A 27501-nucleotide genomic window follows, 5' to 3' on the forward strand; every position below is an offset into this window, starting at 1 on the left:
AAGCATCGCGTTGATGTGTGCGGACATAAGCTTGAGTCAGAGGAGGCAGTCATGTTCACGTGTTCACACACACACACACACAGTCAGTCACATGGAAGAACAGAGGGACACGCTTAGAAAAAGTCTCCTCATTAACTAATGAGCAGCAGCATACACACACACACACACACACACACGCAGATTATCTCATCCCACTTTCCACTTTTTATCACCTCACTGCACTCTCCTCACACTGCTGTCATCTCTCATCGTTGATGAAGTGAAGAGTTCTGCTGGTGGCTCATCTTTCCTCTTTTGGCTCCAACATGGAGGCGGTGGCACTTTTCTCCTTTGCAGCATCCGAAGCGGATGAGATCAGCTTTCAGAAAGGCGACATGGTCAAGGTAAGGCTACATAATGTGCCATGGGGTCATCATGATAATGCAATTAAAAATACCTGTGTGTTATCTTTAGGTGATAGAAATGGAGGAGGATTCTTGCTGGTTCACAGCAGAGGTTGAGGGCAAACGAGGCTACGTGCCAGAGAATTATATTTCCCTTCTTCCACATCCGTAAGAAACATTCTATACTCTTTTTACTGTTCAGTAACTTAACTCAGTTTGCATGTTCTCCCCGTGCATGCGTGGGTTTTCTCCGGGTACTCCGGTTTCCTCCCACATTCCAAAAACATGCTAGGTTAATTGGCGACTCCAAATTGTCCATAGGTATGAATGTGGTGTGAATGGTTGTTTGTCTATATGTGTCCTGTGATTGGCTGGCGACCAGTCCAGGGTGTACCCTGCCTCTCGCCTGAAGATAGCTGGGATAGGCTCCAGCACCCCTGCGACCCTCGTGAGGAAAAAGCGGCAGAAAATGAATGAATGTGAGTGTGCATGGTTGTTTGTCTATATGTGCCCTGTGATTGGCTGACAACCAGTCCAGGGTGTACCCTACCTCTCGCCTGAAGACAGCTGAACTAGGTTCCACCATACCCACAAGTTGCGGGGGTATGCTGGAGCCTATCCCAGCTCACTCCGTGTGATCCACTGCAAACTGCAACCACAATACCAAATATTGGTAAATAATCACAGTGCCAATCAAAATGTGCAATATGAGCAGATTTGGATCCAGCTTTGTAATATGTGTAAGTGTACCCAATAAAGCGGCCTGCATGTGACTGGACTGTACCATCCTCGCCTGTCTGCATGTTGCTTTCTGTAGGTGGTTTGCAGGACGGGTGTCGAGACTGGAGGCGGAGCGGCGTCTGCACTGGCAGGACAGCGGTGTGTTTGTGGTGAGGGAAAGTGAGTCAGCTCCCGGAGAGTTCTCTGTATCCGTTAGGTAAGATCAGATATGCATAATCCATCATTGAGGGCCTTTTTTTTCTCCTTTATTCTACTATTACTGTGTATTGTGTCATTGCAGATTAGCACATTAGCAAGTTGCAGCATCCTTGTGTGTGTGGTTGGGTGGGTGGGTGGACGCATGTGTCAGTTGGTATAAGCGTATATCTAAATATGTTCCACAGGAATCCATTTTAACTAAAAATATCACATCCGCACGGACAGCGTGCAGGAGTGTGTGTGTGTGTGTTTTGAGGAGGAGGAGGAGTTATAATTTGGGTCACCAAAGTGACGTTGGGCCCATTTAATCATTGAGGGAAAATGAAATGTGTTCAATAATCAGGCCATTACATAAGAGTACAAAGGTCTTGTAATGAATTAAACGCAGGTACGTTATGTAATTGACACATGTCAGAGGCGTCCATGTATGAATGTTTAAAGACACAACATCTGCCTGCTCTGTGAGAGGTCACGTGTCCTTTATTTACTGTATATGAACATTCAGCAGCCATCATGTTCCCACATTGTGTAATACCAGGATATGTCAACAGAGGGCAATAGTGCTCCAGCAAGAGCCTTGTGAGACAAATCATTTGGTCAATGAAATGGACCTCACTCCAAGAGTAGGGGTCTCAAACTCAAATATCTTAATTTTTATTTTTCTATACACAAAATAAGATAAAAATAAATAAATAAACAAATTAAGAATAAAGACAATAAATCAATCAATCAGTAATAAATAAGTAAAATAATAATAAAACAGCAAATAAGAAAACGTAAGAAACCACATACAGTTGGAAGCTAAATTATTTTTTTCAGATTCAAATGTACAGTATTAACAGTTATTTAACCTTTAACATGAACATTAATGAAACTTAATAATTTTACCCAATTAGCAAGTTAGCATCGTACTCAGTTCCATCTGGGAGCAGCGTCGTAACTTTAACAACATGTTTGATGAGATGCTTTATCTTGACGTGTATTTTCCGTTTTATTCCAAATCATTTCCTGCATTTATTTGTACCCAGCGTCATAAGCCTTTAGCGTCTTTGCTAATCCAAAGCAAAACAGGGCGGGGTAACAGGGTAGGGTAACAGTATGGGCGGGGCAAAATCATGTTAATTGTGTCCGGTGTGCACACAGCTTTAAGCTGTCATTTCAACATTAAACTTTGGTATCAAGGTGGGGGCCTCAAACTCGCGGCCCGTGGGCCAAATGTGGCCCGCGGGCCGCGAGTTTGAGACCCCTGCAGTAGAACCATGTGATTTCTAACCCTTACTTTGTTGGTCCACTAAGATGTTAAAGGCATAATTTGGATTTTTGGACATGAAGTTATGACGTATGATATTACGACGTTATGACGTAACTTTTTTTCTGAAATCAACTTTTTTGTTATAACGTTTTCTTCAACCTCATTTTCCAAAAATGACAACTTTATTGTGTTTTGGTTGTTTTTCCTTGTATTAGGACTTATTAAATAATATTTTCTCTACTTTATCTTTGCCTTTTTTCCATTACTGTTGTTTTTTTTTTAATTTTCCAACTATTGCACTTTTTTTCTTGTCAATTATGGCTTTATTGGCATAATATTTTGACTTTATTATCATAACATTCAACCTGATTTTCAAAAAAATGCCAGACTGTAGACTGAGTCTGCCTTTAAGTGGATCAGTGTTGACACCTAGATTAGAAGTCTAGTGTGACCTCAGAGCCCCGCCCACATGTTGCCATCCATCAGCAGATGGAACAAGAAGAATCCATGTCCTCATGTCTTCACGTCTCACTTTTTTTTTTTTGTCACAGCTATGGCGACCGGGTGGAACATTTCCGAGTACTCGAAGGGGGCGGTCAGTATTGCATCTGGGACGAGGCCTTTTGCTCCCTGAACCGCTTGGTAGACTTCTACAGGACTCACAGCATCGCAGTGGAGAAGGTGGTCTGCCTCAGAGACGCTCCCTCAGACATATCCCCTCACTCTGTGTCGCAGTTTGGACATAACCCTTATCCCAACCCTTATAAAAGCACCTCTCTGGAGTCCCTCCCCTCAGCCCGCATTCAAGGCCCTCACCCCCTGAGAGAGTCGTCCTCCATGCAGCTGCTGGAACACGTTTTGGGGGTATGACCGTCCACTTGGAGTCTTATCACCTTGCAAAAAAAACACACCCGTTTCATGCTGCCTCTTTTTTGTGTGTAGAAACCTCGATTGGCTCATGCGCTGTGTGACTACACCCCGTCGCACACCGCCCACCTACACTTCCTGCGTGGTGACATAATCGACCTTCTGGATTGCTCCAGCTCTAGGTGCTGGAGAGGACGCTGTCACGGGCGTGTTGGAGTCTTTCCGCCGCAATGCGTCCAACCGCTATACCACTAACATATCATATCAAACCATCACTCTAGCTGTGTCACTGCCACTCAAATACCATGGACCCCCCTTTTGGGTGAACCAGTAATCAAACAATACAGTGGAACCTCACAAGGTGCAACAGTTTCTGTCGCAGTTTCGCAAAGCTACACTCGCTAGCATTCTTTACACAGTGGTGTCCAAAGTGCGGCCAGGGGGTTTGGTCTAGATACCACTGAGGAAAAGACAGGAAGCAGAACTGGGGGTAGCAGAGATGAAATTACTGAGGTTCTCATTGGGAGTGACCAGGATGGATAGGATCAGGAAGGAGTACATCAGAGGGACATTACATGTTAGAGGCCTTGGAGATAAAGTCAGAGAGGCCAGACTGAGATGGTTGGGACATGTCCAGAGGAGAGATAGTGAATATATTGGTAGAAGGATGCTGGGGTTAGAGAGGAAGACCAAAGAGGAGGTTTATGGATGTAGTGAAGTAGGACATGAGGGTAGTTGGTGTGAGAGAGACAGGGTTGGATGGAGGAGATTGATTTGCTGTGGTGACTCCTGAAGGGAAAAGCCCAAAGAGAAAGAAGATGACACTAGTTTGCTTTGTCACCTACGACACAAAGCTACAATGTTTTCTTCAGATAGCTTAGCATGCACTGACCTACATTTAATTGGTTTAAGCATCTTTATCAAAGTCAACCCCGGCATCCTTCCATTTATCTGTATGGAAGTTCACTTCTTGTTACACTTGTATGACGAGTAGGAATGATAAGTTACTGAAAACGTTCCCTGCACAATTAAGATTTTATGATGGCATATTTTGACACTGGAACAGATTATTTTCTTGTTCCATTGTTTCCTATGGGACAATTAACATTGAAATTCAAACCAATCAGAGGTTTATCAGCATTCTGTAATTGATTTCTTGTCCAAATTGGAGGTTCCTTTGTATTGTATTGTAAAGTTTCTGCTTCTTTTCTGTGTGTTCCGAGTGGTTTGACGTGGGAGGGGCCCAGTTTGACAATATGTCAGCACACCATTTGTTGGAAGTATCATTGCTGTCAGACTTTCACTCTTATCAGGTGAAAATGCATTACTATATTTTTCAAAAAATGTGAATACCTAATAATGACTTTTTAAGCATCGCACACTTTTAAATTATGAAATCTGATTTTGTTGATTCATGAACACAATATGCAAAGTATTATGCAATTAAAAAATAAAAAGCAAATACTATGTAGGAAATTAAAAGATCCCAATCTCTTTGTTTAAAAAAATGAACAAATGAACTTAAATTTGCGAGGATGTTTAATAATGTTCACAATGTCTTGCTCTATGTGCACCCATATTTTACAAAAACAGGTTTCATGGAGGTGAGAGGAGCACATACAAATCTTTAATAAGATGATAAAAACATAAAAATTCAATTAAAACCTCACATGACATTTGTTGGGAGTCATGACACACACATGCAACACTAACTTCAATTTCTTCACATTTTAACACACTGCATGTGTGAACCCCCCTAACACTTTATAATTATGTATACCATGTACTATACTGTATAATTATGAGATCAGTGTACTATACACACAAGTAAAACATAAAAACAAACCACAGTGTATTCCACCAGGAATCAGCTGGGATGCAAGTCAGATTCAAATGAAAATTCAACAATTAAACTATAAAGAAAAAAGTGACTAATATATTAAAATGGATAAAAATAACATTTTTGTCAGATTGTTGCAATCGTGTATATTGGGTGAGAGTTTCTTTCCAAGAATTTTACATTTAAATGAACCTGAACTCTCCCTTCATAAGACTTGTGTGAACAAAAACAAGACTTTGCTTCCCCTCCCCCTATCTGGCCGGGGGTGGGGGCATAGTTTGTGGTTCCTGTCGGAGATATTGGCTGTTGCTCAGCAGGATCGGGCGGGGCAGGATGTCCACTCAGCTCAGGCGAAGTATGCGTAGAGAAAAATGTTAACGCTGACCAGCAGGAGGGCGTTCATGCAGCAGAACCTCGACCAGAACACGCTCTCTCTGACGCTTGGAACCCTGGGATATGACTGCTGTGAGCTCTGAACTGCTGAGACGCACAATCTGAGTCCCTGACTGCAAGTCATCGGACCTGCTGGCTCAGAGTCTGCACACGCACAGACAAACAGTCAGAGGAAGTTGCTCAATTACTGTGTCATCATGTGTGTGTGTGTGCTGATTTATGTGATGGGTTAACTTGCTGTGGATGTGTTGTGTTTTTGTTTTGTTGCACCGTGAGCAAGTATGTCTTTCTGTTAGATTTTAGATTTTTTTTTTAACCCAATATGGCGCACGTTCCATTCAACCTGAAAGGTTTTGCTGTATTTAAAATTGGTGCCAATACCTGGAGAACTACGGCGGCTGACAGAGGACACTTTCTGTAGAGCGATTTCTCTGGGAGGCTCCTCGGTCAGAGTCCACCAAGTCAGGTTCCTTACCTGAAGAGCAGAAAGGGGAACTCATGGTTGTAATGTAAACATCATTCATATATATATATATATTATTTGCTTGCTGTGCATGTGACGCGGGTAATTCTGGTGGTGCATTAACAGGACAATCCGGATGAATTGAACCGAATTGTTTGATTTCTTTGGAATTGTTCCAATATCAACATCTAGTATAAGCAATGCCAAAAGGAGGCATATGTCAGTAAGTCAACATCCCCATGCCTACAAATAATACCTTTTCAAATCACATTCAGTCTGGATTAGTTGCTTTATACTCCTGTGTTTTTTTATTTTGTTTATTTTTTGTTATTCAGCTGTAACTGTGACCTACTTTTTTGGTCCAGAAAAATAAATCTGTGCGACTGACCTACCAAAATGGTTTTACACTAATGTCAACGTTCCCAGGGATATCCAGTATATATGAGACACTTCTTACTCGACATATGCAAAGTGGAAAATTAATAAAAACACACGATTAGGAAGTTTGGAAAAGCCTTTAAAATCACAGTTTTAATGTGTTACCTGCATTTGATCCCAAAGAAATACAGATTTTATATGCATGAAGGAATATATATATATTTTTGCTACAGGACTCACCCTGATAAGGTGGCAAATGTTCAGCAACATCCAAATGCTCCTAACACAAAACTATCCAAAACCAAAAACACACCATAGCCGCAAAACACATCAAAAATCACATAAATCACATAAATGCTGCAGGTTCCGAAAAAAGGATGCAAATGCCAAAAACACGCAGGGAACTAAATGGACGTTAAACAAGCTGTACAAGAAAGTTAGCGATAGGCTACCAGGGGTGCCAGACTTTAAAAATATGAATGTATTTTTCTCATGTAGTTGTTCTAGATTTTTTTTGTCTTTTGTATTTGTTTTTGATCCTGTAAGATTTATATATTATAGGAGAATTGCATGTGTTTTGTGGCGTTTGTGATTATTTCTGTGTTTTTGAAGCATTTGGATGTAAACTGCCTGTTTGCCTTTGTCTGCCGCCATACCCTGCAGGTGGGAAAACAATTTCTTTTTAAGCCACTTGACACAAAATGAAATGAGTATGTTACACATACAAGACTGCAAGTCTGAGGAGAAACATTAGCACTGGTGTCCTGGCTGGTCCACATGTGACATTACAAACCACTAAAGTAAATAAAGACATGATTCACCTTATGAAAAGCGAGTTGTGAGTTGTAGGATGCTATTTTAAGGCCCAATTTAATTGGTGACTCCAAATTGTCCATAGGTATGAATGTGAGTGTGAATGGTTGTTTGTCTATATGTGCCTTGTGATTGGCTGGCGACCAGTCCAGGGTGGACTCTGCCTCTCGCCCAAAGACAGCTGGGATAGGCTCCAGCACCCCCGCGACCCTCGTGAGGATAAACGGTACAGAAAATGGATGGATGTCTCATCTTATTACATTACTTAATGTTGTACCAAAGGTGTTTTTAATGTCTTTATGCAAACAGCAGCAAACAATCATTTATTATTATGTTTTATGAGCAATTGTGGGTTGTTTTTTAACAGTACCTCGGTGGTTTTGTTTGTTTGTAGGTTGTGACATGTGACATTACAAACCACCAAAGTAAATAAAGACATGATTCACCTTATGAAAAGCCAGTTGTGAGTTGAAGGATGCTATTTTAAGGCCCAATTTCAAATTATTGTAGCTTTAGGGATGAGCCAAAGGACTTAACTGCATACTAGATGAACTGCATTCCAGCTTACAGCTCTGGTCAATTGCAATTTTGAGGAATGACAGAAAGAATGCTGTGCTGTGGCCAAAAGGAGAAGGGAGACGGTCTGTCCTTCTTCATGAATAAAATGCATGTGATTACTCTGTTGTCACTTTAGCTAGCATAGCAGTATAGGAGGGTTCCACCTCTGTAAAGTGCATTTTTACGTCCTTTGCACTGATGCTTAATTCAGAGTTTTTTAGCCGCTTCAAACATAGTCAAAATACTCTCAAATAGCACCAAGCAGGGTCAGCTAATAAGTAAGTTCATATGCAGGTCAGAGTCAGCAGATGCCAGGAATTCATAAGCTGTCAAACAAAGATGAAGAGCTCAGGGTGTCATTGTCAGGTGTGCAACAAAAGTTGTACTGTACTGTGAGCCAGTTGAGTCTGCATGATTGTTGATCTTTGGATTTAGATATTCACTTATCTGGAACACAAAGGCCAAACATGCGACAAGCTGAGTGACACAGCTGCCAGGTGTGTGTACCTGCTCGTGACCCGGTGGAGGTGTTAGCAGCGATACAATGATGACCACGATGGCAGTGAGTCCGCAAAGCAGGATGGCAAAATGAAGGTAGTGGACGCTGCGCAGGACTGCAGGCGCTGAGTCCACAACGCCGCATCTGGCAGGGGGGAAGGCAAACTCCAGCACCATTCTGCACACCCCCACCACCAAACCTACCATGAGGCCCCAGAATGCACCCTGACAACACAAACATACACACACATTTCATTTGCATTCAACTTTTGACCAACTTTTCATTCATTCATTCATTTTCTACCGCTTTTTCCTCACGAGGGTCGCGGGGGTGCTGGAGCCTATCCCATCTGTCTTCGGGCAAGAGGCGGGGTACACCCGGGACTGGTCGCCAGCCAATCACAGGGCACATATAGACAAACAACCATTCACACTCACATTCATACCTATGGACAATTTGGAGTGGCTAATTAACCTAGCATGTTTTTGGAATGTGGGAGGAAACCGGAGTACCCGGAGAAAACCCACGCATGCACGGGGAGAACATGCAAACTCCACACAGAGATGGCCGAGGGTGGAATTGAACCCTGGTCTCCTAGCTGTGAGGTCTGCGTGCTAACCACTCGTCCGCCGTGCCGCCCCTTTTGATCAACTTGTAATATTTCAATCGAGTGTATATTACATCCTGTTTCTAGTTTACATCCAGTATCTGTTCCCTCTTAAAACAACCACTATCATTACAACATATATTCAGCATCAATCTAAACAGAAACCATTATTGTTATTACTAGGAAGGGACACAGTAATATACACGTTTTAATATTCCAAGTGGTGGAGCACTTTCGGGTCACAATTGAGGGCGTGTCTTTTGTCTCACACACAACTTTCCCACCGTGCAACTCCTCTAACTGTTGTGTTACTTCTCACTCTCTGGCACGTGCGGCAACACCACTCACTTGTGTGTCTTAACTGTTTTGCCTGCAAAGAATGTCATCCGTGTGGTTTGATTCCGTCACGCTGGAAAGTCAACAGATGACAACAAGACTGGCTTTAAATGGTATTTTTGTCTTCTTCCTTTTCCAAACCAAAATGTGGAACGTCAAGCTGAACTGTATTTTTAGGTTATCACATGGTTTGATGATGATCTTATTATCACATACTATTTAATCATGAGCTTATTATCACGTACTATTTAATCAAAAGACCATTTTGTTTCCAGAAAATGTTCAGTTTATTACATGTATTATATCTAAACAAAAATATTTAAACAATAATATTTTATCAATAGTCTTATCTTATCAATGTCTGACAATTAAAGTTCCATTAATCAAGTTTGGGTTTTTTGGTGACTGGAGAAGCACTAGGAATATTTATAGCGTGTGTTCACGCTCGTGCGCTGTTCTCTGATTGGTTGTTTCACGGGCACGATACCAGAGCAGCGCGCTCTGAGTGGACAGCTACGGGGGCTGATACTGGACATGGTTAAACTCTATATTTTATCAGTATCACTGCCCTGGGCTTTGACACAGTATCATTTCGACCTTTTCCCGTATCATTCATGGGCGCTTTCTAGGGTACAGGGCCAATTAATACTGTATGTGATAAATTACGGTATCATTCGAAAGCATGCAGGTGGACGACTGGTTAGCATGCAGGACACCCAGCTAGGAGACCTGAGTTCGATACCCACCTCGGGCATCTCTGTATGGAGCTTGCATGTTCTTCCCATGCGTGCGTGGATTTTCTCTGGGTACTCCGGTTTCCTCCCACATTCCAAAAACATGCTAGTTTGTCCATAGGTATGAATGTGAGTGTGAATGGTTGTTTGTCTATATGTGCCCTGTGATTGGCTGACAACCAGTCCAGGGTGAACCCTGCCTCTCGCCCAAAGACAGCTGGGATAGGCTCCAGCACCCCCTTGACTCTCGTGAGGATAAACGGTATAGAAAATGTATGGATGTCTCATCTTATTACATTACTTAATGTTGTACCAAAGGTGTTTTTAATGTCTTTATGCAAACAGCAGCAAACAATCATTTATTATTATGTTATATGAGCAATTGTGGGTTGTTTTTTTAACAGTACCTCTGTGGTTTTGTTTATTTGTAGATTAGCGCGGTGGGCCGGATGTAAAACTCTCATGAGACATGTATGGCTGTCGGTTCCCCACCCTTGTTTCAGCGGCTAACACATTACAGGATATTGCACGTGTCATGTTCCCATGCACGGCAGTCAAGTCTTGTTTGTTCTTACTCTGACTACAGTTGTCTTAGCATGTGGCTGCTGGTGTGCGGATGTCTGACCTTTTACACTGAGAACTGTTTATGTACAAAGACATACACTTCATATGTTGCATAAGTCAAGGAGAAAATCCTCTGCAGACACACCCTCAAGGTGCTTTGCAAAAACAGGGATTGACTTGCAATGCGTTTAGCACCGACAGTCTCTTGCACTACGGTGCTTTTATCTCTCATGTCTCGCCCTATAATCTTTTTATCTGGCTGCAATAACTCTGCCTGAATCTGTTATCTGACACGAACACTCACTTTCTTGTGTGTACACAGGAAAGTGCATTAAATTACCTCTTGGCAATTCAAACAACGGGAAAGAAAGCAATATGCTTGATTGTAGAGAGTGGGACACACAAACACACACAGTCACACTATTTCTCTGTGATGATTGAGGAATCTTGGCACTCAGCTGTAGCCCATATGAGGCTAATAAAAGTGCAGGAAGGGAAAAAAACTCCAGAATGCTCTGTAGAGTTGGTGCAGTTTAGATAGGGATTAACTGTGTGATGAACTTTGATTTGCTCGCCATATAAGAGCATGTTATGTAACAGAGCTTAATGCTAACGCTTGATTGTTAAAGCAAATTAAAAAGGTGTTACTTGCCTTTGATTATTATATTAGGTATGCTATGATATGCATTATTAAACCAAGCTCAATTCGAATTGCAGTATGGGTATTCGTTCAACAATACAGTATGTTTATTATTGTGGTTGCTGTGCATAATACTGTTTGTTATCTTTATAAAGACAGCTATTTTATTGGATCTTTCAATTGACGGGACTATCAATCTATCAAGTCTATCAATCTAAACATGCAGAGAGTCACCTGCTCATTGGTTCTCCTCCAGAAGACAGCCAGGGTGAAGACGGCCGTGACAGGTGGAGCAAGGTAGCTCGTCACGGACTGAATGTAAACATACAGCTGGCCACTGTTGGCGGACTGTAAGATGGGGATCCACACCACGCTTATCACCACCAGGATCACCGTCACGATCCTTAACCAAGAACATCAAACATCAAATCATAATCCCACTCAAAGATCTAATTTGAGTGGCATAAAGCAGCACCGTAATCCCTCGTTTATCGTGGTTAATTGATTGCAGAGCCAACCGTGAATTTCCGCAAAGTAGGAGTCCTTATTTATAAATGGAACATTTTCATAGTTACAATATAGAAAACCTGTTTATGACCCTTTAGACATAAACTAACACACCTTTATATTTGTATTACCCAATAGAGTAGACAAAATAAGTGGAAGTAAGGCATTTACGACATAAATAAGACTCATGCATGTGAGTGTTCCCAAGGGGAGCAGAGTCAGTGGTGGACAGGAGATGATATCAGAAGTTCTGGGTTGAGTTTGACAAGTTTGACCAGTCCAGGGTGTCTCTCGCCCAAAGTTACATGGTTTTCAGTTAAAACATACAAGTAAGTAAAGTAGTATGTCATCTTTCACACCTGCCAACCAAAAGCAGCTCTCTCTCTGAGGCTCGTGGTCGGTGTTTCTTCCATATGTCCATGGTGAACAGTGTGGAGCTGCTGTTAAAAATGGACGTCAGTGAAGACATCAGAGCGGCCATCATCACTGCTATCATGAGCCCACGGAGGCCTGCAACACACACATAAATATATGTTAATGAACATAAACGAATACAATACTATCCATTTTCAGCTCTCACCACTTGGCATGAGCTCAATGACCAGTTTGGGGAAGGCGATGTTGGAGCATCCCACCTCGGCTCCACACACTCGCACACACTCCTCTGGGTCGACGCAGCCGACCGAGTCTGGAACATGAGGACATCAACAGTCACAATATGTTATTTACACAAAAAGAGTCTCATTCAGAATTCATGTGCCTTTGCTCTTATTTCTACTCATGAAAAGGTAATCAATATTCAGAAAGTGTTACTTTAAGGGGATCTATTATGCTTTTTCCACTTTTCTGACCTATAAATGTAGTCAGAATGTTGTATTGTCATGTTAAATGATGCCAAACCTTCAGATAAGGAGGTGTGGGATGGCTCAAAACGCTCTTTTTCAAAAGACGTGGTAAAAATCTCCCTTGATGTCACAGAGGGACGGACTTCTTTATATGGCTAGGTAAGCTCCCCGCCCTCCCCCAAGCTCTGTTACTCTGTTTACGAAACAAGCTCAGGCTGAAGTTATTGTATTTGGTGATTCCCAGCAAATACAAAAATTCCTCGCTGGGAAAGGTGCATTAATTTCAGTTTTGACGGGAAGCACAAATACAAGGAAATACAGCTGGAATAGGTGCAAATTCTGGACAATCTAAAAAGTTTTCTGTGCGGGTTATTTGTGTGTAACTGCTCTACAGGAGTCCACTTTAAAGGTATCTTATTAAAACACAATAATAATAAGTGTGCTGGCAGGTCCATTATTGACCTTGATTTTAAATGAACCAGCCATTATTACAGGAGATGTATCACCACACTCATGACATCCTTCCCTTTTGCTAATTTATGAGAATTACACACACGATCGGTGACATTGTTGGCTTATGAGCTTTGAAAATCTTATGCTAATCTATCTATATTAGCGGTTGGGTTGGGCATGCATCAAACAAAATCATTAGGGTGTACACAATAAAGGTTAACAATTGTTGTCATTGCAGCGGAGAATTTCCCTTAACATTGCCTATGAATATTGATAAAATCTCAAATTTCATGCATACGGAGGAAATACTGGTGTACAATTTGGTAATAAAAATCTAAAAATGGTTGAAAGCTCAGAAAAAGTACTGTAAACTTAAGGTTTTTATTATATTCTAATGAAAGTTATGTTGACTTTTCAGTGATAAAACAGGTTGGGTGAACCAACAGTCACATAATGTTAGGTTTAGCCTAAAAGGTAAATGTGCATTTCCTTGAAACTTTATGGAATGGGGCTTCTTCGAAAGTGGATTTAGCAGCTACAAATTCAACTCCCACTTTTGGGTTAAAAAAACAAGTTTTCAAGAGGGTGGAGTTTGAGCTCCCTCGATTACTGGTCTACCGGTAACCAAGCTTCCGTTGCCGGATTCCTGGGTCTCACGAACCGGTACCTCTATGCTAACTTCACGGACAAAGGACGCTTTGTAATGTAAAGAAAACGGGATTTAATAAAGGCAGTGAAAATAGTTTGGGGTGAGTCGAGGATTCTACGTGCCACGTCGACACTCAACATTTCGAGACTTTTTTTTGTATTTTTTGGAAGTCAACAGTTTGCAGTCTTTGAGCCGTGAAACTCCAAGGAAAAAGTGTCTGAGTCACTCGGAGTTTCAACACATGTATGTGAACTGGGATTAATGACTTCTTTTCTTCTCAAGTACGTGTTCCGCTTTAATTTGACTCACAAGCCTGACACCAGATACACTCATCCGCCAGACAGCTGCCATGACTCCCACACTGCTTCCTCCATGTTAGCCGAACGGACCCCGCTAAACTGCCGAACCAAGCCGCTGGTAGACCACCTCTTTTTTGTTTAGCAGGTGAAAGGCGTGGCTCTGGGCGGGGGAAGCTTTGTTCACCGTGACACCTTCTTGTTTTGAGAGAAAGCCGACATTCGTTCGTTATTCTGCCGCTGCGCTTTTGTGGACTGTAATTCCTCTCAAATGAGAGGCTCCACGGCGAGGGGATCCGCCGGGTAATGCACACAGGACGGTGGTGAAAGAGGGCTACTTTCGGAAGTTTCGCCGCTGAGTGTTTTTGTGTTAAATACTTATTTAAAGTGGATCCTCTGAGGACATGGCGCTGTCTCAAATCCAGTGTCTTGACGACCACCACGTCAATTGGCGTGTGAGCGAGAGCAAGCCGGAGTTCTTCTACAGTGAGGACCAGCGGTTAGCCCTGGAGGCGCTCATTAACCACGGCCGTGGTGCTTTCAATGACTTTCTCAGCGAGAACACTGTCCGGGACTTCCTGTCAGAACCCGAACTGGAGAGAATCGCCCACACGGCGGAGGCTTACCGGCCCGGACATGAGCACCACCAAAAGCCAGAGACCCCCGGCCAAGCGGGGAACATAACCCCCGGGTCAGGGGAAGTTGGAGATGGCGAGGTATCGCTTCAGTATTGGCCGGACCGGTCCGAAGCCTCCGTAGCAGAGCTGGACCTTGGTTGGCCGGACGCCATCTCCTACCGTGGGGTCACGCGCGTGACTGTATACACGCAGCCCCCTACTGACGCTCATGCGCATATCAAGGAAGTAGTGCGCAAGAGCATCGCTTCTGCCCAAAGAGTAAGCAGACCGTCAACACATTGTACAAAGTCAAATCACACAAATACACACAAATGTGCTAATTTGAATTATTTTTGTTTAACTGTCATTTAAAAAGAACAATATCAACAATGTAGTCTGGATACAGTAATTGTATTATAGCACATAAATTCCAATATGTTGCATCATACCAGGGGTGTTTCTAATGTGCAATTATCCTGCAACTCACTGAAGTAATCTAAATACTTTAGAGTCAGTCAGTCAGTACAGAACAGTATTAATCAGATTTATTGATTAATTAATACGAATTATTATATATATTAATATTAATCAGTTTTATCATTGTAGGTGACTAGGTGTATATTTATTAGTATTGCTAATGTGAACATTTGTAATTTCTTGTTAGAGCACTTTTTTGTTTTAAAATTGTTGCTGTTTTGTCTTGTATTTTTAGACACAGGCCTATAAAAATTAAAATATGGCCCTATGGCCATACTTTACTCGCCATACTCCCTCTGCTGCAAGTAAAAACAAACCATAAATTTAATTTGTCAACTTAAACATCTTTTTTTGTCTTGCTGTGGGTGGAGGAAGTTACAAGCCTCAGCTGGCATACAGGTTTGAGTCCAGCACCAACCTGCTGTGAAATGTCAGTGTGGAACACTTTAGTTTTCAGCTTTTCAAATTCTAACCGCTATTGTCACCTTGCGTCTATGTACTCACTGAGTTTATTCAACTTTTGATGACGAAAAAATGATTTATAGTTTAGTTGTGGCTGACTTCCGTAGCAGTTTTCTCCAGTCAATGCTGAGCTGGTCTGTCATCAGTGTGACTGTCTAGAACGGAAAACCCATGGCTGCGTTCTCACATCACGTGCCTCTCTTGCACATGCACACACATGCCAAAGCATTCACAAAACAAGACAGACAAGGAAACGCCCTTTGCTAATTTCAACTAAAAAATACATGACATCATTAAATGTCACTTAATACACGTCTTCATATATCACTTTTCTAGTGCATTCAGAATAACACAGGAAATTGCTGTGATTGTGACTAAAACGGATATAGTTTTGCTTGCTCAAGAGTATGTCATAGATCACTAACATCATTTGTGTCGCGTCCAATGTGTGTATGTGTAGGTGATTGCTGTCGTGATGGATGCTTTCACTGATGTGGACATATTTCGAGACCTGTTGGATGCGGCCTACAGACGGAAAGTTCCTGTGTACATAATCATCGACATATCTGCAGTTCCCAGCTTTCTTTCCATGTGTGGCAGAGCTGATATGCACCGTGGACACCTAAAGGTATATGTACATACGTATATAAATAAACTGATGATGTTTTGATGATCTGGTTGAACAGATGGCAGATCTTGATAAGTACAGGGTTTCCATAAAGTCGCTTTGAAATTCCACACATTTGTTACAAAAGCAAAAAAAGGAGTAGACAAATGGGTGTTATTACAACAAGATTTTTTGCTCAATACACCATTATGAAACATATTAAGGTGGTGGGCTTACTCGATTTCTTGCAGTATTCACTTTAGCATTGCCTTAACAATGAGTACTACTTTGTGGACACCCTGGACATTTTCTAGTGTTCTGTACAATTCAACTTCAAATGTTGGAAAACAGGAAGAGACGTGATGGGAAATAGTGGCACATGTTTTCACTTGAAGGTGCTGTTTAAGGTGCAGGCAGCAGCTCGTCAGTTGCTATAGGCTGAGTTTCTTTGTGATTCATTGCCTCTGCAAGTGAAACTGGTTTGTACAGTAATAGAAAACACTTAAATGGAGCTTCTGCAAATATTACAGACTGCAGGCGCGAAAAATACTACACACATTCCTGTCTTCAGGTGGTTTAATAAAATTAAACCAACAGTGGATACTTACACTCCCTCATATAAAAAAACACCCGCACATTTTTCTTTCAACTGCTTTGTCTTATCTGCCGTTATATTGCCGCTCTCATTATATGCTTTTATAACTGTAAGAAGCCATTCATGCCCTCTGCAAGACTTTTCTCTGAATGTTTACTCACGAGGTAACATACAGCCTGGAACCACACCCTTTTATCACAGGGCAGGAGACAAACACAGCAGGGTGTGTCACACCCATGCGCGTACACCCACACACGCATCCCGTGCATAGATAACCTGTAGCATCTGCAAACACAACACAAGCATCAACAGAATCTACTGAGCTTGAGCAACACAAAAAAGTCATTCTCTGTGTGGTGTCCTCACCCTCTTGTCTGGCCTTTTGTTCACTTAACTCTTTTGTGTCATCACAAAAATCATCTCACGTTAACATTTTTGTGTTTGTGTTTAGAATATTCGTGTGCGTTGCTGTGGAGGTGTGGAGTTCTTTACACGATCAGCGCAGAAAGTCCGGGGTTCCCTGAGCCAGAAGTTTCTCCTGGTCGATGGAGATCGAGCCATCTCTGGTTCATACAGGTGAGCTCCACATGCACTATATGGACATAATTTATACGTTTTCAGGGCTCTACATTAAAAATAAAAATTACTTGCCCATGGGGAATCCTTAAGGTGAGATGTACTTGCCTGAACTTGCCCCATGTAAAATGAATGTTTTCCTTCAGAAATTGTTGAAGAATTAGACGATGTTGGCAGGGACGCCATGATAGATGTTTTTGTAGTCAAACGATCACTGATTGGTTGATCGCGAACAAGAACGGTTGTGGGTAAAACGCGGACCGCGTTCTAAATAAACGATTCTGATTGGTCCATTTCAAGATTTGCAAGGATTAGTTTGCAAATTACCACCGGAATTACGCAGTCCGTGTTTTACCAACACCCAACAAGAACTGCTTAAAAAAAAAACTCTTCGCAGTATGGCATGCCAAAGTGCGCTTGCCTGACGGGAATATCACTGATTGGATTTACTTGCCCGAATTTTGTTTTAACTTGCCCCGGGCCATCGGTACATCGTTATTGTCGAGCCCTGGTTTTAAAGTCCAACGGCCAAAAGGTTGTTCAATTTGGAGTTCAAACTAAATTGTCCGAAACAATATGACATGGAGTACACCCCGGACTGATCGCCAGCCAATCACAGGACAGACAAACAACCATTCACACTCACATTCATACCTATGGACAATTTAGAGTTGCCAATTAACCTAGCATGTTTTTGGAATGTGGGAGGAAACCGGAGTACCCGGAGAAAACCCACTCATGCACGGGGAGAACTCCACACAGAGATGCCCAAGCGGAGAATCGAACCCTGGTTTCTAGTTGTGCGGCCTGCGCGCTAACCACTCGTACGCCGTACATGCTGCACAGCAACCAGGAAGTGAAAGCGCACTAGTCTAGCATTGACAAGATTATACATGAGGGGAAATTTGAATGCATTCACATGCATGCACACACACAGTTCAGTTCCAAATGTGAAGTAGAATACGCAATTTTACAAGGCAATTTTGAACACCTCCATATATGACATTCAACATGTTAATGGCAGTAGACTTACTAGTAACAAATGTTGGTCTTCTACTACAGTGGGTTTCAATTAACAGTACAGAGTCGCCACCTGTAGGAGTATTAATTGACAACTCCATGCTATATTTAAAAAAAAATCCCCTTCAGAATGAAAGCGCAGTATTATTTTCATCTTTTTTTGACTAGGCAAAGGCCCACTATCCAGTGATCTAAAGCAGTGAATCTCAATTGGTGGGTTGCTTCCCAAAAGCGAGTTGCAGTAAGTCGCCATCTGTGCAATTTGCTTGCTATACGCCACACTAGGTGTGTGCCATGATTAATGGTGACTTGGCCAAGCTTGAGCAGGAAGGGAAGCACATTGAGTGTGAACTTCATGTGCCATCCGTCCGACACACAGCTAGATCGTCTTTCCATATGCTGGAGACGAGCGGGCTATAATTAGACGATAAGCGTCTCGCCACTCCAAGACGTTTTGTTGTATGGGGAATTCGGCTTACAATGAAAAACCTATTATTATTAAACTTACCTGCCGAGTCATAAAATAGTGAAACGGTGGGATATAATGCTTGCAACACGTTATAAAGTCAGCACCATCTAAGTATCCCTTATGTAAACCCTTAAATATAAGATATTCGCGACGTTTTAGTTGAAAATGTCCATAATTTGGGTCACTGTTTGTTACTGAGGTGTGACGGTGGGTCCTGCCAAACCTGATCTAAAGGACCAACTCCACAAGTCTGTTGTGCCTTTTCTTTGGCTTGTGTTTTTTTGTGATGCCTCCCCAGAAGTTTAAAGGAATAGCAAAGATGTAAAGTGTGATGATAACTATAGAACCAGATAGGGATACAGTGTGACAGGTATTCTAGTGTGCAATAATGTTTGTATGTTTTTTGCCATTACAGTTTCACGTGGTCTTCGTCTCGTTTGGACCGTAATCTCATCACAGTGATCACAGGACAGGCGGTGGAGACCTTTGACTTCCAGTTTCGGGAACTGTTTCTCATGTCCCGGAGTGTGTCTCTCAGCAAGGTCCCCATGGTCGATGAACCGGTCCCTGACCCGCTCCCTCAGGCCGCGCCTGTTGTCGTGTCAGCCACCGTTGCTAAGAAGCTCATCAACCCCAAATATGCCCTGGTTGCCGCAGGAACGCACACAAGCCCTACTTCTTCTGACCAGAACTCTAGCAACAAGAACTCACAGGTGCCAGGTGGGTTAAAAATTCACAAAGGCCGTCTTAAGATTGTTTCTGAGGAGCCACAGATACATCCAGCTTTAGTCAATATGGAGAAAGCGTACCTGATCCCGTACCTTCCCACCTGGCCAGAACCAGACCCACCGAGTGATGTGATTGGTTTCATCAACATTCGGGATGAGAAGCGAGCCAATCAGGTTCACTTGCAGAGGTCAGAGCGTTTTGAGGTCAGTCAGGCAATTCGATTCCGCTCACCGCTGATATTACCAAGCCAGACTGAGGAGGCCGCGTCTTGTCAGGATACAAAAGCCAGAGAAAAACCTCCTCCTGGCAATACCTCAGAACCCAAAAAGCAGCAGCCAGAAAGTAAAGCTTCAGATGAAATCATCACAGACACAACAGATTCCAGGAGGCCCTCTCAGCAGACCACCACACAGGAGACAACCCAGACACACAATCCCACTTCTGAACCAGCTGCAGAGCCTCTGCAAGCAGGCAAGTCCAAAAAAGCTGCAGAAACTCAAGCGCCAGCTCCTCCTGTTCCTAAACGGCGGACAATGCACCTGGTCATAGACCCAGCCATCACAGACCAACCCACACAAGCACTCATCACTTTGGTTAAAATTGACCCGCATGACAAAACAGACTCCTCCATGAACAAGAGAGGCAGCCTGTCCAGCCATGTCCGCGTCACCGCTATGGAGGAAGGCGGAGACTCTGGCAGCAACGACAACGGTAGCCAAGACAGCACCAAGGTCATGTGCGACCGAGCTGCCGTTGATGACCCCTCAAGCACTTCAACGGCATCAGAAGAGGAGTATTACGACTGTTCCCAACAGCAGCCCAGCGATCTGTTGGTTGACATTGTCACCACAGGGTCAGGTCGTGGGAATCGGCTAGGAGATGGTGTCAACATGATGGCCCGCCTCTCTCAAAGCATGCTGGATTTGCGGGAGCCCAGTCAGACGGAGGACAGCGCGGCCCTCATCCGCCAATCACAGCAGCTACGCAAGCAGGGTCACGTCTCACCATATAGGCGCTTTAGACAGGTAAGCTTTTTAGTTTTTTTTAGGATGTATTTTCAGTATAAAAACTACAAAGCTCAAACGGTCACTCTAATATCCAGCTTGTTGACAGTGTTAGTGACGGGTTTGTTATGGCTCACTAAATCTATGTAAAATAAAGTAACGTTAATGGAGAACATAAGGGTATGTTCCATTAAAATAACACTTATGTTGGAACGTAACAATATGATTTATGGACTATTCACAAATATTTATGAGAAATTCCACATTGAGACCCCTTTTCTGTTGTTTATGTAGGCTCCTAAATTAAGTCCTTTCAAGTACGTATATCCGTGTGTCAGTACCTGGGTAGAGAGCACGGCTGATCATGCCTGGTAGAATGATGAAGATGAAGGGCAGCATCTTCAAATAGGCCGCTAGGATGGACGCTCCCTTTACGTGGCTCATGTTTTTGGCGGCAAGAGACCGTTGGACAATCACCTGCAAAAAAAAAAAGCACATTTTTTTTTATCATAGCAAATTATCATCAGTAAATTAGTAATTAGAAAATTACCTCCCCAGAAGGAAATTGGAATGATCCGATCAGCACTACTTTGTACACAATTTCATAATACTCGAAGACGAGATTTTGTCATTACTTTTAAGAAAATATATTTTTTGATATATGTAAAAAAAATATACTGCAATCACCTAATTCCTTGTGTGTATGCTACTGGCCCCTGCTCCACCCACCCAAACAAACAGACTGTATGACTGACAACTACTGAACAAATGCAACAAAAGGTGATGAGAGCATGAGGAGTGAACCCTCACCCTGCCTGTTTGGACACGAGACGAAGATTCATTTCTTTTTGACACAAATTTTTTTTCCGAACAAGAAATCGGCCCATGTTTTAATCTCGCAAGACCATGTGACATCTCTATGGCATTACTGCCACCCACAGGACTACAGGAAAAGGCTATAGGCTGGCACCTCAGGTCTGGCAAAATCCTGCTATAAAAAACTAAATCACTTCCTTGTCAAGAGTAATAATAGACCGGAGTAATAGAGCAGAGCTCTATGATTAGAATAAAATGTGTGTGACCCTCGAGGTAGAAATATGTACTGAATGATGATAATAACACTGCTAACACATTGCTAACGCAACTACTAACTTCATTGTGCAGTTATTCCCGATGTCGAGGTCTCCTGGTCGGGATGCAAGACAGAGAGGCCCAAAAGTCATCATTTCCAAACCAGGAAGTTTCCACCGCCCCCACAGAGCAGCCGGCCCTGTGATTGGAGGACACCGCTACTGGCAGGGACACACACTACAGCCAGAGGCCAACCTGGCGCGAGCTGAGATACGATCTGGCCGTTCACCACAACGGCACAGTTTGAGCTACGGGAAGGCAACTCATACTTCTTCCCAATCATCTGGAACCACCCCTTCCGGGCTTGGAGCATCTCTCTCTAAGATGAACAGTTTTCGACATATGAGGATGCGAGGAGGAGTCTCACAGAAGAAGGTGTCTCAAAACAACAAGGCAACCAGGTAGAAATGTCGGCCAGTCCAGGTACTCAACGATATTTGTTGATGTTCTTTTTTTATTGTAACAGTGGAATCTATTTATGACATACATGTCATTTAAAAAAAAAAACCATGAGGCTCAGAATGCATATACGGTAAATTAATGTAGTTATACATAATGTTAACAAGGAATTGAATGTAAATGAATTACATTACTATGCAGGTGAACTGTCAATATATATCAGGATATTTTTTGCAAGATGCCTACTTAATATAGACTGCGGTCTATTAAAACAACCTTAGGAACATTTACTTGACCACCTCTCAAAGGAGACTTTCAGATTTTTGCACTGTAAATCTTTTTAGAAACAAAACACAGATGCTATGTCTGTGTGGGGAGCTAAGGTCATCTGACCCCTACGATGAAAACACTGTGATTGGTTACTGACATTGTGGGGGCGGGGCTTCTTCTTGACAGTTTTATCCATATTTGGACAAAGCCTAGTGGACTTGTACAGATGTAGATGTGTTTATGAACATGATGTGGGACCAAAAGTGAATGTTATTAATAAAACATTAGCTTTTTGCTGAAATATTCGAGTCAAGCGTCCAAAAATCTGCAGAGCAACCCTAAACATGTATTTCTTACTTGTTTTGATTTGAAAAATGACAAATACCGTTCCACTCCAGACTTAAAGGTGACCGTAAACATGCATTACAGAGTTGCATGTGTGCAGAAGTACCTGATCAGTGCACCAGTACCAGGTGGCAAGGATGGTGAGCCCTAAAGTCATGCCGGGCCACGGCAAGTCTCCAGTGACGGCATCTCGGAACAGATGCATTGCGTCCTGACGAGGCAAGTGGCAGGTACTGTTGGGAATGATCTTGCTTGGTACTGCCATACTGTAAACGCGCTCCAAGTTACTATAGCCGCCAATCTTGTTAAAGGCTGTAAATCAAAAGCACACACTGTCAATGCAACCACTGTTCTGTGAAGTAACCTGCGCTATTATTTCTGCATCATTTCTGCATGGAATGAAATGAGCATACATACCAGTGATCGTGAGGATAATTGCTCCCACAATCATCACTAATGTTTGCAGAGTGTCCGTGTAGATGACAGCAGCCAGACCACCTGAGAGGAAGTCAGTGTGTTGGGAGAGTTTTGTAAAAACCTAATGATGGTACGCATTTGCAGTTGTTTTCATATTGTGGTTAGGACCTCCCCAACAGTTTTTACCTGCTCACTGTAGGAAGTAAAAAAAATAAAAAAATATTGCTTTGAAATAGTTGATTTTTCTCAAGCTGCCTTGTCTCCTTGGAAAACTTTTGGAGAGGCCCTGCCTCACACTTGGGAAAACACCCCAACATTGCCGATATTGGTCTGGGCAACACTGCCAAATACAGCTTAACATACAGTAAGGGGTTCAATTTTATTGAGAATAAATGTTAAATGTAAATAAATGTATACCATTTTACTTTTTAATTTAACCTACTCACCAATTGCAAGCACATTCTTAAATGTTTATTGTCCCCCAAATTAGTGTATCATTTATATATACATATAAACAATATTAGGGGCTGCACAGCGGACGAGTGGTTAGCATGTAGGCCACACAGTCAGGAGATCGGGAAGACCTTAGATTGGGAAGACTTGGGCATCTGTGTGTGGAGTTTGCATGTTCTCCCCGGGTACTCCGGTTTCCTCCCCCATTCCAAATATGCATGTTAGGTTAATTGCCGACTCCAAATTGTCTATGAATGTGAATGTGAATGGCAGCTTGGATAGGCTCCAGCATACCCACGACCCTAGTGAGGGTAAGCGGCATAGAAAATGGATAGATAAACAATATTAAGCCTTGTCTGTGATCCTGTTGCACAAACATGGGATAGTGGAAAGTGGGATATGTTGTGAAATTACCACGGAGATTTATTCTGTGGTCCAGACCAGGCTAAGGTCCAGGACTATTTCGTCTCATCCATTATGCCAATCAGTAGTCACCATAAATTGAAACCAATAATTATTCCACTGCCAACTACACATTGTCATCACATTCAACTACACCCACTGTCATTATGTTAACATTTGTCATCACTCATATCCATTATTGTAGATAAATGATTTTAGACGTTGCAATCATGATTTATTAAATAATTTACAGTCTCTCCTCTGTGATTGACTGGCGACCAGTCCAGCGTGTACCCCGCCTATTGCCCCAGAAGTCAGTTGGGATAGGCTCCAGCGACATTTGTGAGGATAAGCAGCATAGATAATTATTTTGCCATTCAGGGGATAGTGATGGGGATACACTCTAAGGCACAATTTTGCTTGTCAGAGAGGTACACAATATGTTTACTACTGCGGTTGTGGTTTGAGGTAGTGTGCTGTACTGCATTATACTGAGGTCCTTAGAATATGTATCTTAGAAAAATTGCAAATGAATAATTAATTAATAGCAAATTGACGTTTTTATCACAGTAAAATGCTGTTTGTTGCAGCGAATGTATGTCTTCTTGTGTTAGCTTATGCACAGTATATGCTGATGTTATGGCAACACATATTACATCTACTGTATATTTTAGTAGGTTTTGCCTCGAGGCGCCAACCCAATTTTTGAAAATGTTTGGTCAACGCTGATCAACCAATTTAGGAATGAAAGTATGTATTTGTTCATTCATTCATTCATTTTCTACTGCTTATTTTCACAAGGGTTGTGGGGCCGCTGGAGCCTATCCCAGCTGTCTTCAGGCGAGAGGCGGGGTGGTCAAACCTATGGACAATTTGGAGTCGCCAGTTAACCTAGCATGTTTTTGGAATGTGGGAGGAAACCGGAGTACCTGGAGAAAACCCACTTATGCACGGGGAGAACATGCAAACCCCACACAGAGATGGCAGAGGATGGAATTGAACTTGGGTCAACAAAGCTGTGAGGCCTGCACGTTAACCACTCGATCACCGTGCACACAGAGATGGCCGAGGGTTGAATTGAACTTGGGTCTCCTAGCTGTGAAGCCTGCGCGCTAACCACTCGACCGCCGTGCAGCCCACAATGTATTTGTATCCAGGAAAAAACACAGCATTTAATTCAGTATGTTTACAAGCCAGTCTTGCCTGGACCAATAAGACTGAAAGTATTTGTTTGCATACCAGCTATTGTGTAGAGAGCAGTGACCACCAGCATGAGGATCGTGGACAGGTAGAGGTTCCATCCCAGGCATACTTGGACGAACAGGGCTCCTGAGTAGAGGTCAGTCTGGTACAACAACACAACTGTCAACATTGTGCAATATGGACGTGATTATGTTCCCAAGTGGGTCATTGTATGGCTTGATTGTGCTGCGTTTGTGGCATACTGAAATTTTTGTGAAGATGGACAACAGGAGTGAGAGAACCGCCAGGTAGGTTCTGATCCTTTCTCCTCCAAAACGGCGGCCCAGGTACTCAGGCATTGTCACTATCTGAACACACACATTTTAACGCATTCACACAACAATTTAGTCTTTTTGTCAACGCGGTGTGACCTGTTTCTCAGCAGAATATTTATGCATTTCTCACACTTCTGACTTTTGGAATTAATTACGAGTCAGTCAGAAGAGTCTAATAAGAGTATTTCATGTGGTGAGAAGACAGCTGAGTTGTGCGGTGTAGTGTGTGACACCCCACTGGGGAATTTTCAAGGCGGGGAATGCTTGTAAGAACAATGTCTCTGTGGTCCTTCAATGTACCTGCTGAACCAGCTGTGTGTGCGTGTGTGTGTGTGTGTACCAACCCCTGAGGAGATGTAGACTGGAACAAACAGCCAGGCCAGAGCCAGCAACACATAAGTGGCCTAAAATAAAAGCATAGAGATTAGATTAGATTAGACACAACAGTTGCCTCAGGCAAGAAATCAGGAGTGGTAAAACTGGAATTAAAGTTTTCACTCATGCATCAGCATTCCTCAATATTTACATCAGGTTTGTAGCATGGAAACATGTGCTGCATGAGCGCTCCCTACTGCATGTGTTTGGTAATGGCTCATAAGGGAGCCAGCAGTAATTAGAAGTAAAGCAGGTTTGCCTTTTTATTTGATGGAATTGGACGCTGTTGATTGAATGACAACATCGCAAAGTGGCCGAGTGGTGATCCCGAGACCTGGGTTCGACCTTGGGCATCTCTGTGTGGAGTTTACATGTTGTCCCCGTTTGTATGTCTGGGTTTTCTCCGGGTACTCCGGTTTCCTCCCACATTCCAAAAACATGCTAGGTTAATTGGTGACTCCAAATTGTCCATAGGTATGAATGTGAGTGTGAATGGTTGTTTGTCTATATGTGCCCTGTGATTGGCTGGCGACCAGTCCAGGGTGTACCCCGCCTCTCGCCCAAAGACAGCTGGGATAGGCTCCAGCATACCCCCACAACCCTAGTGAGGACAAGTGGCACAGAAAATGGATGTGTCTCCTTTCTAATATGATGATAGATGCAAAATTTTGTGTTTGCTTTTTAAAAAAAATTCTTTGCTTTTTTTTTTTTTTTTTAAAAAAAGGACTTTAGCACCGACTAAATTAAATTTAAGGTAAATCCAACCACATACATGCTTGGCAAACACTAAAGATTAGTTAGACTTGCACAGTCCCATGCAATTCAGTACAATAACTGTTTTAAATTCAATTCACTGGCGACCCTAGTGCCGCTAGTAAGGACAAGCGGCACAGTAGATGAATGAATGAATGAAATAAACAACGTGTTTACACTTAATAAATAAACATTAAGAAACATATTTTACACCAGTTTTGAAATCTGTGATTACATGCATGGCTTTTTTTGGATAATGGATGGATGCATGCATGTAAGCACGCGTACTCACGTTCCATTCAAAGCCAGCGACAGCGATGCCCCCAGCAGCTCCTGTCCCGGCCAGGCCAATGAACAGGCCTGAGCCCTCTGAACTGGCAAACAATGAAGCCCCAATCTGTGAAATGCACAATTTTAACCCCAGAAAAAAACATTACAGTTTTATAGAAAATGAAACGGTTCTCTTTTCATCTAGTCCTACTTAAATTACCATATTATTCATCATGACAACAACGTGAGCCTAAGAGATGCTAGAATACTCACAGGCCACCAGGCCATGTCTCGTCCAGCCAAGAAGTAGCCGCTCAGTGTGTTCCTGCTTACTCTGCATGATGACTGACACGTGCACACAACCAAGAGCACACCCGTGAGCACATCCATGGAAATTGTAAAACAATCAACAATCTGTGTCTTACCCAGATGCCGACAGCCAGGTTGAGGAGGAAGTATGTTACTATGACGATGATATCAGAGAAGCTAAAGGACTGAGACAGCTCGTAGAAGTTGGTGGTGGAATTGGACATCCTTGCACGCTTAGATAATACTCCTGTATTCACCTTGCTGTACACAAAAACTATTGAAGTCCCA

General features: G+C 42.6%; 3 protein-coding genes across 4 annotated transcripts; 2 read left to right on the forward strand and 1 right to left on the reverse strand.

Annotated features, from left to right (window-relative positions):
* The first annotated feature begins 99 nt into the window (after positions 1-99).
* LOC131125014 (GRB2-related adapter protein-like) lies at positions 100-6433 on the forward strand. Of its 2 annotated transcripts, XM_058066097.1 has the most exons (5): positions 102-383; positions 454-551; positions 1201-1320; positions 3126-3438; positions 3517-6432. In XM_058066097.1, exons 1-5 carry the CDS (start codon positions 306-308, stop codon positions 3694-3696), a joined length of 789 nt encoding a protein of 262 aa, XP_057922080.1. In that variant the 5' UTR covers positions 102-305; the 3' UTR covers positions 3697-6432. The 2 variants fall into 2 exon arrangements, with proteins under 2 accessions (XP_057922089.1, XP_057922080.1); XM_058066106.1 differs by lacking the exon at positions 1201-1320 and having other exon boundaries at positions 100-383; positions 3517-6433.
* slc5a10 (solute carrier family 5 member 10) lies at positions 4979-27428 on the reverse strand. The gene is made up of 15 exons (XM_058066072.1): positions 27330-27428; positions 27178-27249; positions 26927-27031; positions 25851-25910; positions 25435-25539; positions 25229-25334; positions 23135-23215; positions 22824-23029; positions 20914-21049; positions 12354-12461; positions 12133-12283; positions 11501-11669; positions 8394-8609; positions 6056-6149; positions 4979-5818 (listed from the first exon to the last, which is right to left on the reverse strand). The coding sequence occupies exons 2-15, from the start codon at positions 27190-27192 to the stop codon at positions 5628-5630; spliced, it is 1743 nt and encodes a 580-aa protein (XP_057922055.1). The 5' UTR covers positions 27193-27249; positions 27330-27428; the 3' UTR covers positions 4979-5627.
* LOC131124988 (protein FAM83G) lies at positions 13675-23375 on the forward strand. The gene is made up of 5 exons (XM_058066046.1): positions 13675-14912; positions 16033-16200; positions 17226-17350; positions 19255-20593; positions 21737-23375. Exons 1-5 carry the CDS (start codon positions 14421-14423, stop codon positions 22106-22108), a joined length of 2496 nt encoding a protein of 831 aa, XP_057922029.1. The 5' UTR covers positions 13675-14420; the 3' UTR covers positions 22109-23375.
* Positions 27429-27501: the final 73 nt, after the last annotated feature.

Source organism: Doryrhamphus excisus, chromosome 1, assembly GCF_030265055.1.
Source record: "Doryrhamphus excisus isolate RoL2022-K1 chromosome 1, RoL_Dexc_1.0, whole genome shotgun sequence".
NCBI classification, from domain to species: Eukaryota; Metazoa; Chordata; class Actinopteri; order Syngnathiformes; family Syngnathidae; genus Doryrhamphus; species Doryrhamphus excisus.

Coding starts and splice junctions, on each gene's coding strand:
- LOC131125014 (XM_058066097.1), top strand. CDS start 306: ATGGAGGCGGTGGCACTTTTCTCCTTTGCAGCATCCGAAGCGGATGAG. Junction 384..453: donor AGAAAGGCGACATGGTCAAG/GTAAGGCTACAT, acceptor TGTTATCTTTAG/GTGATAGAAATGGAGGAGGA. Junction 552..1,200: donor ATTTCCCTTCTTCCACATCC/GTAAGAAACATT, acceptor TGCTTTCTGTAG/GTGGTTTGCAGGACGGGTGT.
- LOC131124988 (XM_058066046.1), top strand. CDS start 14,421: ATGGCGCTGTCTCAAATCCAGTGTCTTGACGACCACCACGTCAATTGG. Junction 17,351..19,254: donor GCCATCTCTGGTTCATACAG/GTGAGCTCCACA, acceptor TTGCCATTACAG/TTTCACGTGGTCTTCGTCTC. Junction 20,594..21,736: donor CATATAGGCGCTTTAGACAG/GTAAGCTTTTTA, acceptor TTCATTGTGCAG/TTATTCCCGATGTCGAGGTC.
- slc5a10 (XM_058066072.1), bottom strand. Junction 23,216..25,228: donor TGCTCTCTACACAATAGCTG/GTATGCAAACAA, acceptor ACTTCCTCTCAG/GTGGTCTGGCTGCTGTCATC. Junction 11,670..12,132: donor GAGCTGCTTTTGGTTGGCAG/GTGTGAAAGATG, acceptor TTCTTGGTTAAG/GATCGTGACGGTGATCCTGG.